This window comes from Phodopus roborovskii, unplaced genomic scaffold (assembly GCF_943737965.1).
Source record: "Phodopus roborovskii unplaced genomic scaffold, PHOROB, whole genome shotgun sequence".
NCBI classification, from domain to species: domain Eukaryota; kingdom Metazoa; phylum Chordata; class Mammalia; order Rodentia; family Cricetidae; genus Phodopus; species Phodopus roborovskii.
This window is the reverse complement of record NW_026125506.1, coordinates 9708209-9724024: the sequence shown is the minus strand read 5'-3', so window position 1 is coordinate 9724024 and position 15816 is coordinate 9708209. Positions and strand designations below refer to the sequence as shown.

General features: G+C 49.9%; 1 protein-coding gene across 2 annotated transcripts in view; it reads left to right on the top strand.

Moving 5' to 3' along the window:
* Positions 1 to 15816, top strand: part of Ptpn11 (protein tyrosine phosphatase non-receptor type 11) — a 59281-nt gene that overhangs the window by 28080 nt on the left and 15385 nt on the right. The window contains exons 7-10 of one of the 2 annotated variants that reach the window (XM_051176566.1): positions 7358 to 7454; positions 9605 to 9684; positions 9790 to 9948; positions 12227 to 12358. In XM_051176566.1, the coding sequence (XP_051032523.1) occupies positions 7358 to 7454; positions 9605 to 9684; positions 9790 to 9948; positions 12227 to 12358 (468 nt within the window). Of the gene's footprint in view, positions 1 to 7357; positions 7455 to 9604; positions 9685 to 9789; positions 9949 to 12226; positions 12360 to 15816 lie in introns of both variants that reach the window. The other variant, XM_051176565.1, reaches the window with a different exon arrangement.

Sequence of the window (15816 nt, the reverse complement as noted above, 5' to 3'; positions counted from 1 at the left end):
TTAGTCCACCCTTTGTTTATACATCAGTAACAACAGAAAAGGGCAAAAGTGAATGGCTTTGTGTGTGGGGTTGTGGAAAACAGTCAGGGTCCCATCTGTACTGCCCAGTTAGAAACAGTGTCAGCACATTGAGGAGTCCTGCAGATAAAGCTGTCTGTGTGAATGAGGGCCAGCTTTCAACATTCATTATCCCTGTCTCTCCAAGTCAGTCTGGAGTCAGGGGCATGAGCCTAAGGACAGAAAGGCCATTGCAGGGGTTTGCAAGTACACCCCTATAATTTCAGTCCCCATAAGAACTGAAGTTATAGCCACATCCCCAGGATGCTGTTATGTTAGTGACCACATCAGAATTGCTTCCTAGAGAGTTAATACAGCCTTCCCCAGTGGACTCTAATGAGGGGGACTCTGTCTTCCCTGGTGCACTGAGATGGGGACCTGCCTTTCTCCATGTGCTCTGATGGTTTTTCATAGTGCGAATTCTATAACTTGTTTTGCTGCAGGGCATTATTATTAGAAAGAGAAGGCTGGAGGGAGCAGGTTGTGAAGCCATCAGCCTTTACTTGGGACATATTAAGAGACTTTTTGTTTTTTAAATACCTCTTCAGAATTCAGCTTCCCCCTTAGGGGAGCCCTCCCCATGCCCCATCTCCATTGCAAGCTGGGGACTAGATGTTGTATATGTGCATAGGAATTTATGATAATCTGTTGTTATTGTCTTAATGCACCCCAAACGCATAGAAGCAGGTGATTTTAGTGAGTCTGTTGGGGGGAAGGAGTACTTTGCCCACATGAAGCTGCTGAGGGAGGAAGAGGGTGTGTGCCATCTAGGACAGTGACCAGTGCATTGAGAGCCCCAGGACATCCCTGCTTGGTTCCCTGTAGCCTCAGAAGCTGGCAGATAGCCCTCCCACTCCCCTGTAACGAGTATTGAGTGATGGCATCTCCCATCACTCCCCCACTTCCAAGTGGGCTTCTGATAAAGTTTTGTGGATGTATTGAATCTTGAGAGAGCTGTGTTGTGTTCAGACCCTGGATCTAGATTGGTGGCTTGGAGTTGTGTTCTGGGCTTTGCTTTGAGAAACTCTCTTTACTAGTATACATACAGCTTACTTCATGAGTCTCTGATGGAGCCTGGGGTGTGCGCAGCTGAGACAGAGTTCTCCAAACACACATGCCCCAAGCGTGCAGCTGAGATGGAGATCTGATTTAGGCTCACAGGGCTGGACTTGAGAAAGATTTGAGTTTCTCAACTCAGTGTTTTTAATTAAATCTGCAGCACATGACAAGGGGGAAAAATCCAACAGACAAAATCATAGAGCATCTGATTTCCTGGGGTCACTTTTCCCGGTAAAGTCCTTTTCCTTAGTCTATCCTCCCTTCAGAGGGCACCGGGCCTGGCCTGTGGTTCTGCTTGCTGGAGGCTGGGAGGAGCCTAGCTGTGAGGAGCGTGGGGGGGCTTTCACCTGCAGCCCCACCCCCACCCTGATTTCTCCACAGTGATTCTGCCCTGCTTGCAGGCACTGTGACTTTCCTCAGTGTGGTTTTACTGAAATAAAGCTTTACTGCACCCCAGGGCTCTGTCTAGAGGAATAATTTTTGCTGGTGAGCTCTGGTGGACATCTTCCCCTGGTGACTAAGCACTCAGCACTGAATGACAACCCCTAGCAGGCTCCAGCTGCAAGCTCCAAATGCTCCAGGTCACAGGCTAATGGCAAACCAGAACCTTCCCTGGGGGCCCCAGCTTGAGAAAAGAGCATCATCTTGTCAGACAGAGAGCAGTTTCAGGGTCTGAGGTTTCCTTCCTCAATCTAAGCTCAATCCAGTTTCCTACATCACAGCTCTCCCTCTGCTGACCCCCATTCCTACATTATAGCTCTCCCTTAGTCCCCCTGTCCCCACACCACAGATGTCCCTGTCCCCCTGTCCCTACACCACAGCTGTCCCTGTCCCCTTGTCCCTACACCACAGCTGTCCGTCTGCTGCCCTCATGCTCTTCTCTTTAGGGTTTTATTGGCTGTGGCTCTGGAACGCCACATGCCCGTATGTTCTCTTCCTTCTGTTAGCCTTGCCACAGATGACCTTATTGCTTCCTCTTAGGTCATGAGTGGCCCTGATGTAGCTTCCGTGTCTTTTCAGCCCCTTACTTCTTTGTAGCCTAGACTGACCTCAAACTCATGACACTGGGGAGACCTTGAACTCCTTGCCTCTACCTTCTAAGTAGCCTGTTTTTTCAGTGCTGGGGGATAAGCCCACTAGCAACCGAGGTACATACTCCCTTTCCCATTTTTTTTTTCGGTATTTATGACAAGCCTGTGCTGACCTCCAACTAAGTACTGGGTTCACAGGCATTCACCAACATGCCTTGCTTTTTAAAAAAAAATTGAGATAATGATCTCTCTCTTTCCCTTCCCTCCTTCCCTCCTTCCCTCCTTCTTCCCTCCTTCTTCCCTCCTTCCCTCCTTCCCTCCTTCCCTCCTTCCCTCCTTCCCTCCTTCCCTCCTTCCCTCCTTCCCTCCTTCCCTCCTTCCCTCCCTCCCTCTCTCCCTCCCTCCTTCCCTCCTTCCCTCCTTCCCTCCCTCTCTCCCTCCCTCCCTCCCTCTCTCTCTCCCTCCTTCCCTCCTTCCCTTCCTCCCTCCCTCCTTCCCTCCCTCCCTCTCTCCCTCCTTCCCTCCTTCTTCCCTCCTTCCCTCCTCCTTTCCCTCCCTCCCTCCCTCCCTCCCTCCCTCCTTCCCTCCTCCTTCCCTCCTTCCCTCCTTCCCTCCCTCCCTCCCTCCCTTCCTCCCTCCCTCTCTCCCTTCTTCCCTCCTTCCCTCCTTCTTCCCTCCTTCCCTCCTCCTTCCCTCCTTCCCTCCTTCCCTCCCTCCCTCCCTCCCTCCCTCTCTCCCTCCTTCCCTCCTTCCCTCCTTCTTCCCTCCTTCCCTCCTTCCCTCTTCCCTTCCCTCCCTCCCTCCCTCCCTCCTTCACTCCTTCCCTCCCTCCTTCTTCCCTCTCTCCCTCCCTCCCTCCCTCCCTCCCTCCCTCCCCCTGCCATCACCCATCCCTTCAGTTTTCCTGTTTTTCTGATCTGTCACCGGAGCCTTGCCTGTCCTTAGTGCATTCTTTCCCTGCCTGCCTCTGACTCAGCAGCACATGGCTACTCATCTGGGCTGATCTCACCCGGCCTCGGCACCCCAAGCTTCTGCTGCTTTGGGCACTGACTTCATGGTTGGGGGTTCCCACTCTGCTCACTTGTCTTTGCTCTTCAGACTCGTGCTTCCCAAACAGACCATTTCCTTCTAGAGATCAAAGTTCTTTTACTTGGTATATTTGGAGGTCCCACATTACTCTGGAGTTGAAGGGTCCTTGGTGTCCCTTTATGCAATTTTCTTCTCTTTCTCCTATGGCTAGACATTGGGAGTCCTGTTGTCCCTCCTACTGTGAGTCTGCCTTTCTTGGGAAGGAAGGAATTTTCATTGTGTCTTGCTGAGTATTGAGCCAAGTGACCATCGAGTTGTATCCCCAGATGCTTGGAGAGATATGAGCTTGTCCAGGGTGGCTCAGGTGGACAGGGGATGGAGACAGAATTTCAGCCTGATGCTCAGGTCTCCTCCCTCTGTTCCAGCCTCCTCTGCCACAGCCGTATATGCACCTTCCATGTTTCCCTCAGTATTCACACCTTTCTGTTCCAGAACTTCAGTGGCTCCCTATTTCCGTTTGGAAACATGACCTTTTCATTTTGAAGAACTAAGAATCGGACTCTAAAGTTGTCCCCAGGGATGTGACTGGGGAATGGTTTCAGCTTGGAGATTTCTGGTTTCATGTCCCATTCCAAGCTGGCCTGGCTGTACTTCCTTCCTCCAGCCTGAGACTGTTGTGCCTGGTCCTCTGGTCCTCTGCATGTCCCTGCCTCCCATCTCTCCTCACGTCCTTCCACTGAGTACACAGTGTCTAGATGTGCTGCCCAGTCTCATCCCTATCCCTCGCCCTTCCTGGTGCTCCTGTCATTTCTGTGTGGCCCTGTGACTTCTTCAGCTCTGTCCCAGACCCAGCACAGATGAACAGAGTGTTGTCTTCCGCGAAGCTTTTTGAGTGTATGAGTGTTTTCCCTGTATGTATATTTGTGTTCCACATGTATGCAGTAGCTATGGAGGCCAGAACAGGAACCCTGGAACTAGAGTTACAGAATGTATTGAGCTGCCATTAGGTGCTGGGAACCAAACCTAGGTTTTCTGGAGGAGCAGCCAGTGCTGCTGGGCCATCTCCAGTCCTTAAAACTTTTTGAGGTTGCATACTGGGGTGGTGTCTCCCTACGTCTGGCTGTTTTAACTTATGTAGTCTGCCTGTTGGGTTGCTCTGGCTTTTTTCTCATCTCATGGTTTGGTTGTAATTCCTGGGGAAATGGTATCGCGCAGCCTGCGTCCCAGATTTGCTTTTTGCTCTCTGCCTCTGCCTTGTCTTCAGCACAGCTGAGGTGCTGTGCAGGTCCACAGGAGTGGACGGGACACTGCAGAACACATACCTTGGGAGGTATCCTCCTTCAGGGCAGGGCTACTAGATACAGTTGGACTCCTGCCCCCGTTAGCCTGATGTCTAGGAGGAAGTGGGTCTTGGTGGAGGCTAGCTGCTAATGTCAGGTACAGCTGGAGTGCTGCTGGGGACAGAGGATAGACAATCCTAACTTCTGAGTTCTTATTGGATGGACAGCTAGCTACCCTCACTGTAGAAATAAAAAGGTCTGGGCAGTTTGGGCCCTGGACATTGCATGGAGATGAGCTGCAAAGCAATGGAGGAGAAGCTGAGGTAGGCATTATTATCCACTTGCCATCCCTGAAGGTTGCTAGCTACTGGCAGTTAGCACCCAACTGCTTGGTCTCAGGGCCTGGGCTTGCCATCTCTGGGGCTCTCCAGGGCTCACGGCATGCCATGACCTCTGTAGCATATGCAGAGGCAGAGCTCCTGATGGATGGTCCAGCAAACACATGGGATTGTGTTCATGAATGTGCCCAGGCTTGGAACTCTAGAGTTTACTCTGGCAAGGCGTTATTGGGGCATTCCAATTGCAGTAGCTAAGAATGGGGGTGGGGTCACACAGGATCCCACCTTTTCAGAGGTACCCTGCCACCTGCACTTATGAGTAAATGTCACATGAGGTTTGGCCCGTAGGTGAGGTGATGGTCAAAATTACTGCCAAGTTTAAGTAGAGCTGCAGGTCCTCATCCCCCCACCCCTACCCCACCCCCCATTGCCCCTGGCAGTGCCCTCCAACTCCTTTATTCTGGCTGCTGAAGAACTGACAGATCCCTCTCAATGCTTGACTTCTTTTTGAAATTATCCCTATGACCCATCTACACATCAAGGTCTAGTGCTTTCCCAATAACAATACCAAGTTGAGATCAGGGAATGCCAGCCAGCTCCCAGAAGGCAAATGGCTTTAATTACTTGATTGGAGCTTTTTAAAACTTAGAAACAAACACATAAACAAAAAAACAAAAACAAACTTGAGCAAACATTATACTGTCCAAGTTCTGCACACCTTGTTTTCTTTATGTTTAGATCCCTGCCAGCTAAAGACTTTTTGTTCTGAGCCATGTGCTGAGGCTAAACACTGTGTTTTGAGACTTTGAGCGTCAAAGATTCAGTTTAAATCCCTGACTTCTGTATTCATCTTAGAAATTTCAGATATACAAAGAGGAAGTAGCTCAGGCAGTGGTATTGTGCCAGGTTGGCCCCACCTCTCTTGGCAGAGGTCTTCCCAGGCAGCTGCTGGCATTACATAGAGAAAGGAGACCTTTTCTGTTCAGTTTTCAGTGTCTTTGTCTGTGATTTTCCATCAAAAACCAGTCTGGGGCATTGGTGATGGATCACTGACCAAGCCTGCGCCAGAGACCCCGGGCTCCATCCTCGGCATCCCAGACCGCACAAGCTAGGCTTGCTGAGAGATAGTGAAGAGAACATTTGTCCTTTTGAAAATGAGACCTGCCCCGTGACTGTGTCTCAGGCTGGCAGCCTCTGGACTGTCCTCACTTCCCCATTTCTGACCTGGCCGGTTTCACTGTGGCTGCCTGATCTATCTCTTTCCTTGATAGTGTCCCCAACTTTGTGTCCCACAGAGCTGTCCAACACTTTCTTCTGGAGTCCATCCTTGCTCTCTGCCCTGTCCTTCCAGGCCTGACGCTCTGCATTTTGTCCAGGTTTCCCAGAGGAAGTGAGGGCAGCAGGCTTCTGGACACAGCTGTCATTGAGGCTTGGGTTTGACATGCAAGGGAGGACCCCGAGGCTGTACTAACAGTTGCTTGCCTGTTATCCACTGACACCAAGGTGCTGCTGCCTCTTCTACTGTCCACATTCTACTATTGCCACGGGGCTAGCTCTTGGTTGAGCCGGGTGCAAGGGAGCAGATCCTAAACTCCCGAGGGACAGGGTGCATGTGCTGTTAGTATATCCTATTCCAGCTCTCCTAGTCAGTACTGCCCTCCGGGTCTCAAAAGACTTTTCTTCTCACACACACTGTAGAAAGTTCAGGGGCAATACAGCAAAAGGAAGCAGCAAATCAATCAAACAGAAGGCAGGGGTTCTGAACTCCGTGTCCCTGCTTCCTGCCTGGTGGGTGTGCTGCTACCATTTGTAGGTACATAGGTGAATGTAAGCTCGTGGCTCACATCCCACTCTGTGGGAGTTTGACCAGCTGTGACAATCTTTCCAGATGTTAGTCTGTAGATTGACTCTGTAGAGTCGCAGAACCACAGAGTTTGGTTGTTTCCTCCTTCTGTCCCTCCATCCCTCCATCCCTCCCTCCCATTGTGCTGTGGTCCAGGCTGGCCTTACCGCTGTGCTCCTCCCTCTTGAGCCCTGGGTGGCCTATGGTGACTTAGGAAGCCTTTTCTTGCTGGCTTAGGTCCCTGTGAGTGCTTCTGTCAGGCCATGCTGTGGGGGACGGGTATTGTTCCCATGGGCCTGACTCAACATTCCGCAGGCTGAATGAGCCCTTGAAGCATCATGGCCAGGCTGCTTCTTCCTTTTTCCTTTCCCTGCCTTCTCCCCACTCCTCCCTTCCCCTCTTCTCCATTTTTGCCTTTTCTTTTTTAAGGGGGCACTTTTTACATTTATGTTTATTTTGTACATCTGTTGATTTACGTGTGTGTGTGTGCGCGCGCGCGCGTGTGTGTGTTTGCGCATGTGCTTGCGTATGCATGCACATTTCATGCTACATTGTGCCTGTGGAGATCAGAGGACAACTTTCAAGTTCTTTTCTTTTGCCATGTGGTTCCAGGGGATTGAATTCAGATGGCCAAATGTGGCAAGTGCCCTTACCCTCTGAGCCATCTCACTGTCCTCTTTTGGATATATTTGATACATATTTACTTTTCTTTGCTTCTAGACGCTACAGCAACAGGAATGCAAACTTCTCTACAGCCGAAAAGAAGGACAGAGACAAGAAAATAAAAACAAAAATAGATACAAAAATATCCTGCCTTGTGAGTATCAGTCTCCTGCCTCAGTAGCAGTCACATGCCTGGGATCACATGCTGGCTAACAGATAACCAGCCATAATGGGGACAATGGCCTCCCCATGCCAGTAAAGCTGTAGTGGGAGTCCCTCTGATCATCTTTCCTTCATTTATTCTTACTCCTCCTACATGTAACAACCTCAAGGCTTATGGTGACTCACAGTCACACTAAGTCATGTGCCTCAGAACTGAGAGTTGTGTCTTTCTGAGCTAGGGGCAGGTGCACCTCCTCTGGGCCTTAGTTTTTCATTTGGAAAAGGAGGACTTACTGGGCTCATTGACATCTGCTGGCTCAGCTTGGGCAGATAAGGGACCCTGTGAGTACCACAAAGCTGGGCCCCCTGTGTCATGCACCCTCTGGCAGAGAGCAGAGGCCTTTAGTGAGTGCCCCATCGCTATGCTAGCTGGAGCTCATCTCGCCATGGAGGTGGCTCTGCTGTTGCACATTGTGATGTGACCTAATCTGTAACTAATGTGGATCCAGTGCAGGGTGTTTTGATTTGGAGCACTGGGGATTGAACCTCAAGCCTTTCACACTTGAGACAAGTATTCTGCCACTGTGTTACATCTCCAGGCTGGCCTTTAACTCAGAGATCACCTGCCTCTGCGTCCCGAGTGCTGACAATGCCCAGCTTCTAAGGGTGGGTTCTGAGGATCAAGCTCAGGTCTTCATGTTGAATGGCAAGAACATAGAGACTGAACTTACACGCCCAGCCCTCTTTTTATCTTTTGAGAGAGGCTGTCACTAGTTTGCTCAGGCTGGCCTTGACCTTACTCCGTAGCTCAGACCTCCACCTTTTAATGTCTGGGACCACAGACATTCACCCAGAGGCCCAGCTAAAGCAAATCCTGCCCCCATCTTATTCTACGTGTATGTGTGTTTTGCTTGCATGTCTGTGTGCACCACTTGCATGAAAGCAGGCAGTCTTATTTCCCTCATCTCACGAACTCATTTAGTAAGGCTGCCAGTGGGAGAAGCAGGCACTCAAGCCCCAAGAGCAGTGCTCTTAGCATCGTGTGCAGATGCAAGGTCTTCAGGGTGCTGTGTGCAGGCTCTCATGGGGGAAAGGGGACATTTAGAACCTGGGCACAAATTCATCCTTTATGTAAAAGAAGAGAAAAGAAAGCCGAATCTTCGATGGCCTGCTTAATAGTATACTTCTAAGTTTTCTCCTCTCAGCTCTGCTGGTTCCCACAGTAACATGCAGCTGTAGGAAAAGCTGAAGGGAGCAGTGGCTTACAGTTTCTCAAGGGCCCTGCCTACTCCTGTGTTAATGATCCAGTCAAATGTTTTCAGTGAGCCTGTTTTTTTTTTTTTTTCCTCCTTTCTTTTTTTAAATGTTGATAAATGGACCCAAGGCCTTGCTACACCAGCCCTTTCTTAAAACTTTTGTTTTGAGACAGTTTCAGTAAATTGCCCATACAGGGTTTAAATTTGTGGTTCGCCTGTTTTACCCTTCTGAGTAGCTGGGATTCCAGGCCTGCACCATCCTATGAGCCCTGTTGCTCAGTCCCATTATAGAATATGTTGTTTTTGATAGAGCCCTCAGATTTTTATACCAGTTATGTATTTATGCACAGATTAGGACAACTGATACTTTATTATTAACAAATGGAAGCTGAGTGTACTTGTTGCTCAGCTTCAGCAATAGCCAGCTTTTTGTGCAGTCTTGTTTTGTCCATACTTTGAACCACTTCTCTTTCCCTAGATAATCAGCATTGTTGATATTTTGATCTGTTTAAAAACAAAAACCAGCTGGGGATATAGCTCAGTGGTACAGTGTTTGCCTGGCATGCTCCAGGCCCTGGGTTCAATCCCTCCCTTTACCACCAAAACCCAACAGGAAGAAAAGAGGCACCCAAACCTTTGGGACTCATAAGAAGTTACAAAAATGATGTAGGAGGTTCTCCACACCTGATGCCTGCCTCCCCGTGTTGAATCCTGCACCTCACAGCATCCTGGAGACAGGAAGTTGTGAGAAAGCCGTGGCAGGTCTTGTTAGGTCCCAGTTGATCTTGTGAAGGACTGACTCACTATTAGACAGGTCTGGCTTGAGGCCACCCAGGCTTGTGCTGAAACCCTGAGGACTGACTGGCTGTCATCTCTTTCTCCTCAGTTGATCACACCAGGGTTGTCCTGCATGATGGGGATCCCAATGAGCCCGTTTCTGATTACATCAATGCGAACATCATCATGGTGAGCATGACTCTTGCTGTGTTTTCTGGCCATATGTTGTTAATCTCTTTCTCCCCATGACACCATCTTTCAAGGGGATGAAGGGCTTTTCTTCCTAATTTCTAGCCTGAATTTGAAACCAAGTGCAACAATTCAAAACCCAAAAAGAGTTACATTGCCACTCAAGGCTGCCTGCAGAACACAGTGAATGACTTCTGGAGGATGGTGTTCCAGGAGAACTCTCGAGTCATCGTCATGACCACAAAGGAGGTGGAGAGAGGGAAGGTACGCACAGTTATCTTTTCTGACCACTCATCCCCCACGTTCTGCTCTGGGCTCTGTGTGTGCTTAGCCAGTGTGCCCCCATTGTCTCCAGCACCTGATAAAATGTTCTTGGAATATTAGATGTGAATGGTTCTTCTGCACTGAGCTACACTCCCACCCAGCTGTGCTGCCCTGTAGTGGGTCCATTTTGCCTCTTGCTGGTGTTTGATTGGCTAGGTAGTGTCTTTTACTGTTAGTACACATTAGCCTGAAGCCCTGTGTTTTGTGCTATGGATGAACTGATCCTCTAGCCGCTATAATGTGGTTTTGCTCAGCCGAACAGTCTTGTTCTTTCCTTCATTTCTTCACAGACTGTTTGTCTGGATTAAATGGCATGAATTGTTCAGCCTCTGTGTGTATGTGTTACTTTGGATCAGCTACCTAGTCATCTTCTAGAACTGTGACCCCCCCAACCCCCCAGGCCTCATAGCCTTGAGCTGAGCACCAACACACTCTTAGGATGGTGTGGGCTCTAGGAACTGGGTTCTTAGAACTCAGTGTGCCACACCTCCGGGAAAGCAGACATCTCCTCGTGTTATCTTTGCATCATGTCAAAGTGAAATCAATTTATGGGTTTTTAATATGGAAGTGTCTTGGTTTTATTTGTGTTCTGGGTAGAATTTTTGTTTGAATATCCTTTATTGGTTTATATAAAGATCGAGTGCAGTTTTACAGTCACATGTAGACGCTAACCTGAGACAGATGGGCTCTTGGGAGTTGAGCCTGGCAGCCGAGGGGCAAGTGATTGTGCAGGTTTCTGGTTGGCACACTTCTGCATGTCTTCTGCAGTGATGTCAGGTGTCCCGAGTCCCGGCTTCCTGCATGATGGAGGTGTAAGAGGTCACCTTGGGCCTGTAGCAGAGGAATCGGGTCAGCCACTGTTGGAAGCACAGTTGGAATTTCTAGAGCAGACATATCCGACAGAGATGGACCCGTTGCTCTGCTCTAGTCCTCACCCCAGGAGTGCATGCAGCCTGTGTTCCCACTGCATGGAGAGAAAACCAGATTGGGACAGCTCTCCTGCACAGCTACCCTGCAACACTGGGAAAACTGGGCAGAGGGCAGTAGCTGCAAGTGTTGAGAGTCAGCTAAAATGTTCATTTTCAAGTCATGATGACTTTGTGTTCTCTGCTGAGGCCTCTGTGGTGAGCAGAGCAGTCTCTGAATTGATTGTCCAGAAAACAGCACCATTTCACTGGGGGATGATAGACTCCTATCGGATCTGTCAAACACAGGCAAGATGGGATTTAAATAGGAGACCACAGCATTCCTTCAGCCTCTTCTCTTAGGGTCCTCTCTGGGTTAATCACTGAACGCTGTAGCTAGCTGTGTTCATTTCTTATCATCTGTAAGCTGATCTGTATTCCTAGTCCTCAGTGCAGATTTCCCTTGCTGATGTTGGCATTGTTGGTTTTAGAAAGTGAGTATCGTGGGTGATTGCTTCCAGAAAGAGAATCAGAACATGCTCTGCCTGAGACTTATCACCTGGTAGATGCAAGCTCATCCCTCTGCTGGACAAGAAAGGTCTCTTTCCTTTACATCATTGTTAATTATCTTTGTCAACTGCCTGCTCTGTTTTTTGTTATTCTTATTTGTTTGTTTGTTTGTATTGAGACTGGATCTTTCTGTATGGTTCTCACCGGGCTGGCCTTAAAGGTGAAGTGATTCTCCTGTCTCTGCTGTCTGGGACTACAAGTGTACACACTCAGCTTTCAGTCCATATGTTCAGGGTCCTACTATGCAGCTCTGGTTGGCCTGGAACTTGCTCTGTAGACCAGGTTGGCCCCGCGCTCACAGAGACCCCTCTGCCTCCCACGTACTGGAGTGTGCTTGTTCCATTGGTTCTCGAAGGCAGCAGCTATTGCAGACTGTGTTCTCAGTTCTGGGAAGCGGGGGTGTGTGGCTGGTGTATGTGATGAGTCCTGGTATAGCGAAAGCAGTGATGGCATGGTGTCAGTGTCCTCAGAATGACTGGCGGAGCGCTGGGACTGGACATTCTGCTTGCCAGGGGGCAGTCTTGGATTGACTGGTCCCTCCCACTTGGCTTCTTTCATCCTTGGAGCTGACCAGGCTCTCCTTCCCTCCTTTGGCCTGCTTTGTTTATTTGAATTACTCCTTCCTTTTCTTGGCAGCACAAAGGAAGGTGGTATGCTCCTTTCTTGCTGTTGTCCCTAGCAGGACTGGGACAGTTGTTCACTGCTGGTTTGGACATTAACAGGCTCTCTCTGGTCCCTTCCAGAGCAAATGCGTCAAGTACTGGCCTGATGAGTATGCACTCAAAGAATATGGGGTCATGCGTGTTAGGAATGTCAAAGAAAGTGCCGCTCATGACTACACCTTAAGAGAACTCAAACTCTCCAAGGTCGGACAAGTAAGTATATTGTCGTATTCTAAAGAGACCGTGAGGCTTTCTGTGGTTCACAGTCATTGAGGCAATCCTGCCCGCACTCACCCTTCGTCCTGTGTCCTGTCACTCACTGATTGAATGGCCACATTGAGTGCCTCATAGGTTCTGTGCCCAGTTCAGCTCTGCTGTGCCTTGGAAGCAAGACAGGCACAGGTCCTCTCTACACAGAGCCTGGAGAGATGTAGGTAAATGTAACTACCAGCTTCCTGATGCTGCTGGCCTCAGCTCCTGTGACATGTTCTAGAATGACCAGTAAACTGGGTGATAATGGGACATGCCTTTAATCCCAGCACTCGGGAGTCAGAGGCAGGCGGATCTCTGTGAGTTCTAGGCTAGCTAACTACATAGCTAGTTCTAGGACAGCTAGAGCTACACAGAGAAAACATGTCTGGGACCCCCCCCCCATAAAAAAACCAAGTAAAAAAATGACTGGTGCATGAGAGAGGGAGGGTATGGAGGAGCCCCTGAAGGGTGGTGCTGCGGAGATGTCAAGTGGGGGAGTCATGCATGCAAGCAGAGGGAGCACGGAGCAGGGAGCACCCCATGCCTGTCTGTTGTCAGGGTTGTGTTTGTTTCTCTGTGTAGCCCTGGCTATCCTGGAACTCACGCTATAGACCAGGCTGGCCTCAAACTCACAGGGATCCCCCTGCCTCTGCCTCATGAGTGCTGGGATTAAAGGTGTGTGCCACCATGACTATTTTTATTTTATTTTGTTTACTTATTTAGTTTGAGACTGAGTCTCACTCACTCCGTACCACTGGTTGGCTGGGTACTTGCAATATAGACCAGGCTGGTTTCAGAATCACAGAGATTCACCTGCCTCTGTCTCTTATGAGCTGGGATTAAAGGTGTGGCCCACAATGCCTGGTTCCTGGGCATTAAAGTTTATGTATTTATTTACTTTTACATATGCTTGCATGTGCACAGAGGCTAGAGGACAATAATAGGAATTGGTTCTCTCCCTCTACCATGTGGTTTGAGTTACTATATTGAGCTTTGAGTTTTATCCACCACATGGAACTTGTCTCCATTCTTGTGCCCAGTGAGCAGGTATGAAGCTGATTACAGGGGTCTCTGCAGCCTTTGGGAAGGGACAGAGGGGATGTGACTACTAGCCATGAGGTCCTAGGAAACTTCTGTGTTAGTCTAGGCCTCTGGCCTGCTCTCCATGTCTCCGGCAGTGGGTTCTTCCTGCTGTACTTATTCCTTTGGTTGAGAACAGACTGGAAGAGACCAGTGTTAGCCCCTGGGAAGGCATTTGCAAGGCATCCAGACAGTGTGACTATTGAAGGGGAAAGAGAGACCAAAGGTGTCACAGAACTTTGAGTCTGACTGGACGTAGTGTGTCAGATGTGAGAAAAGTCAGGAGCAGAGCGGCTGTGTGGACATCCACATCCTGGCATCCTTGAGCTGAGCCTTTGAGTGGGCAAATCCATCGGGTGGCTGGGCAGTGATGAGTGCACACATCTATCAGTTCTAGCACTGTGCTGCTTGCTGGAGACAGAGCTGGGGAGTAATCAGGGATCGTCCCCGCTCTCTTAAGTTACATTCCACTGTCTAGAATATTTTGAGCTCAGAATCACACTATATGTCACTGTAGAGTGCAGTTAGGGCCAAGTTACAGGACACAGTGTGTTGAGATGGGTCAGGATGGAGGTTGACACTTACCCTCTGCCCTGTAGAACTGGGGGGGGGGGGGCTGAGGCCATTGCAGGTAGAACTTAGGACCAATTGGAGGCTGCTGCCTAGGGTGGTGAGATGGTGGGGCTTGGCTGGGGTAGTGGCAGGGGAACTGGACAGCAGAGGGCTGACTTGGGGTCCTTGTAGAGGAAAATGATGGGTTAGTTGCTGATGAGCCCAGCATGATCTCCAGATTTGCAGGGCGGGCTGCAGGAGGAGCAGCAGGGATCCTGTGGAAGTGGCTTTGAGCCATGGAAGTTGGGCAGAGGGCAGTGACTTAGTGCATTGTGGGTGGGCTGTTCCCCCAGTGGTGCTGGGAGGGCAGGAGGAACAGAGCCTAGGGCTGATGATGAGTGGAAAAGGATCTGTTTCATGTGCTCTCTGAAGGGTGTGTGCATGGTGTGTACACACTACAGGAGATGTGTTCATCATGGCACACCTGTGGAGGTCAGAGGACAACTTTGAGGAGTTGGCTCTCTTCTACCATGAGGATTCTGAAGATTGAACTTGGTTGTCAGGTTTGGTGGCTGGGGCCTGGACTCACTGAGCTGCCCTGCCAGCTCTCTTGTGAGATTTAATGCTTCTGAGTAGCAAGCAGTTTCTTTCCCTCAGTGATAGTGAGAAGCCCCCGCCCCCAATGGTGTGACTGTGCTGTGTGACTTGTCTCTGGGTACTGAGACAATGCCACAGGGCTTGCTCCATCTTGCTTGCCTGGAGATTTTGAGAGGGAGGTGTGGGAGATGTTGGCTTTTATCCTGGCGAGGAGGCTGATGTGGACCCCTCTGGCTCCTGTCTTGCTGATGACAGACCACCTACTTGTACAGCACTAATGTGCAGCAGTACCTTGGCCTAGAAGGGGTTGCTACACAGTGAGCCTGCCTGTGCATGCTCCATTTCTCTTGCTGGCCTGTCTGTGACCCACGAAACTATCTGAGTTTCAGGGCACTTAGTAACGACAAAGCTAGTTTTCCATGACACCAGCAAATTAAATTCGTGTAGCACACCAAGAGAGTTTTTAATCGCGGCAAGAGTCCGTGGGTATGGGAAAGTTCGCCTGTGTTGGTTGATATGCAGCCTTTCTCCCTCTGTCCTCCTGTCTTTCCCTTCCTCCTTCCCTCCCTCTTCCCCTCCCTCCCTTTCCTTTTTCTGTGGTCCCAGTGATCCTGGTGCCTCTATTGGCCCCTGGCCTTTGTCACTCAGAGCCACCAGGATGTGCTCAGTCCCCAGTTACTTCCTGCTTGCTGGGAGAAGCTCTTTGTTCAGCTCCTTTAATCCCTCTGTGTGAGAACGATTTCTTTGCGAATGGATTTGAGGATTTGAGTTATGCAACAGCGACTCTACAGTAAAGGGCTGCCTGGGATTTGTGCCCACCCCTCACCATCGGCTTCCCAAAGCCCGTCTTCTGCTATGGCAGTGCTGAAATGGCGTGGGTGCCTGTGTGAGGCAGCAAGGGCAAGGATACAAGATGACGGGGGCAAATGCTTGAGGGGAGGCCGGTTTGCTTGGGTGTAGGGTTAGGGACCTCCGCAGCCTCCGGAATTGCGTGCCACCTGACTGAAGAAGGGGGGGGGGCACAGAACCTGCTCTGAGGACTCAGGGATGTGTTTTGGCTATGGTTAGCTAAAGAACAAGTTGCCATACTGGATGCCTTAGATTGCTGACATGCTGGCCCATTAACTCTCAGTGAAATGCTTCTGGGAGCCAGAAATTCTGGGCTTTCCATTCTCGAAAGTGCTAGGAAA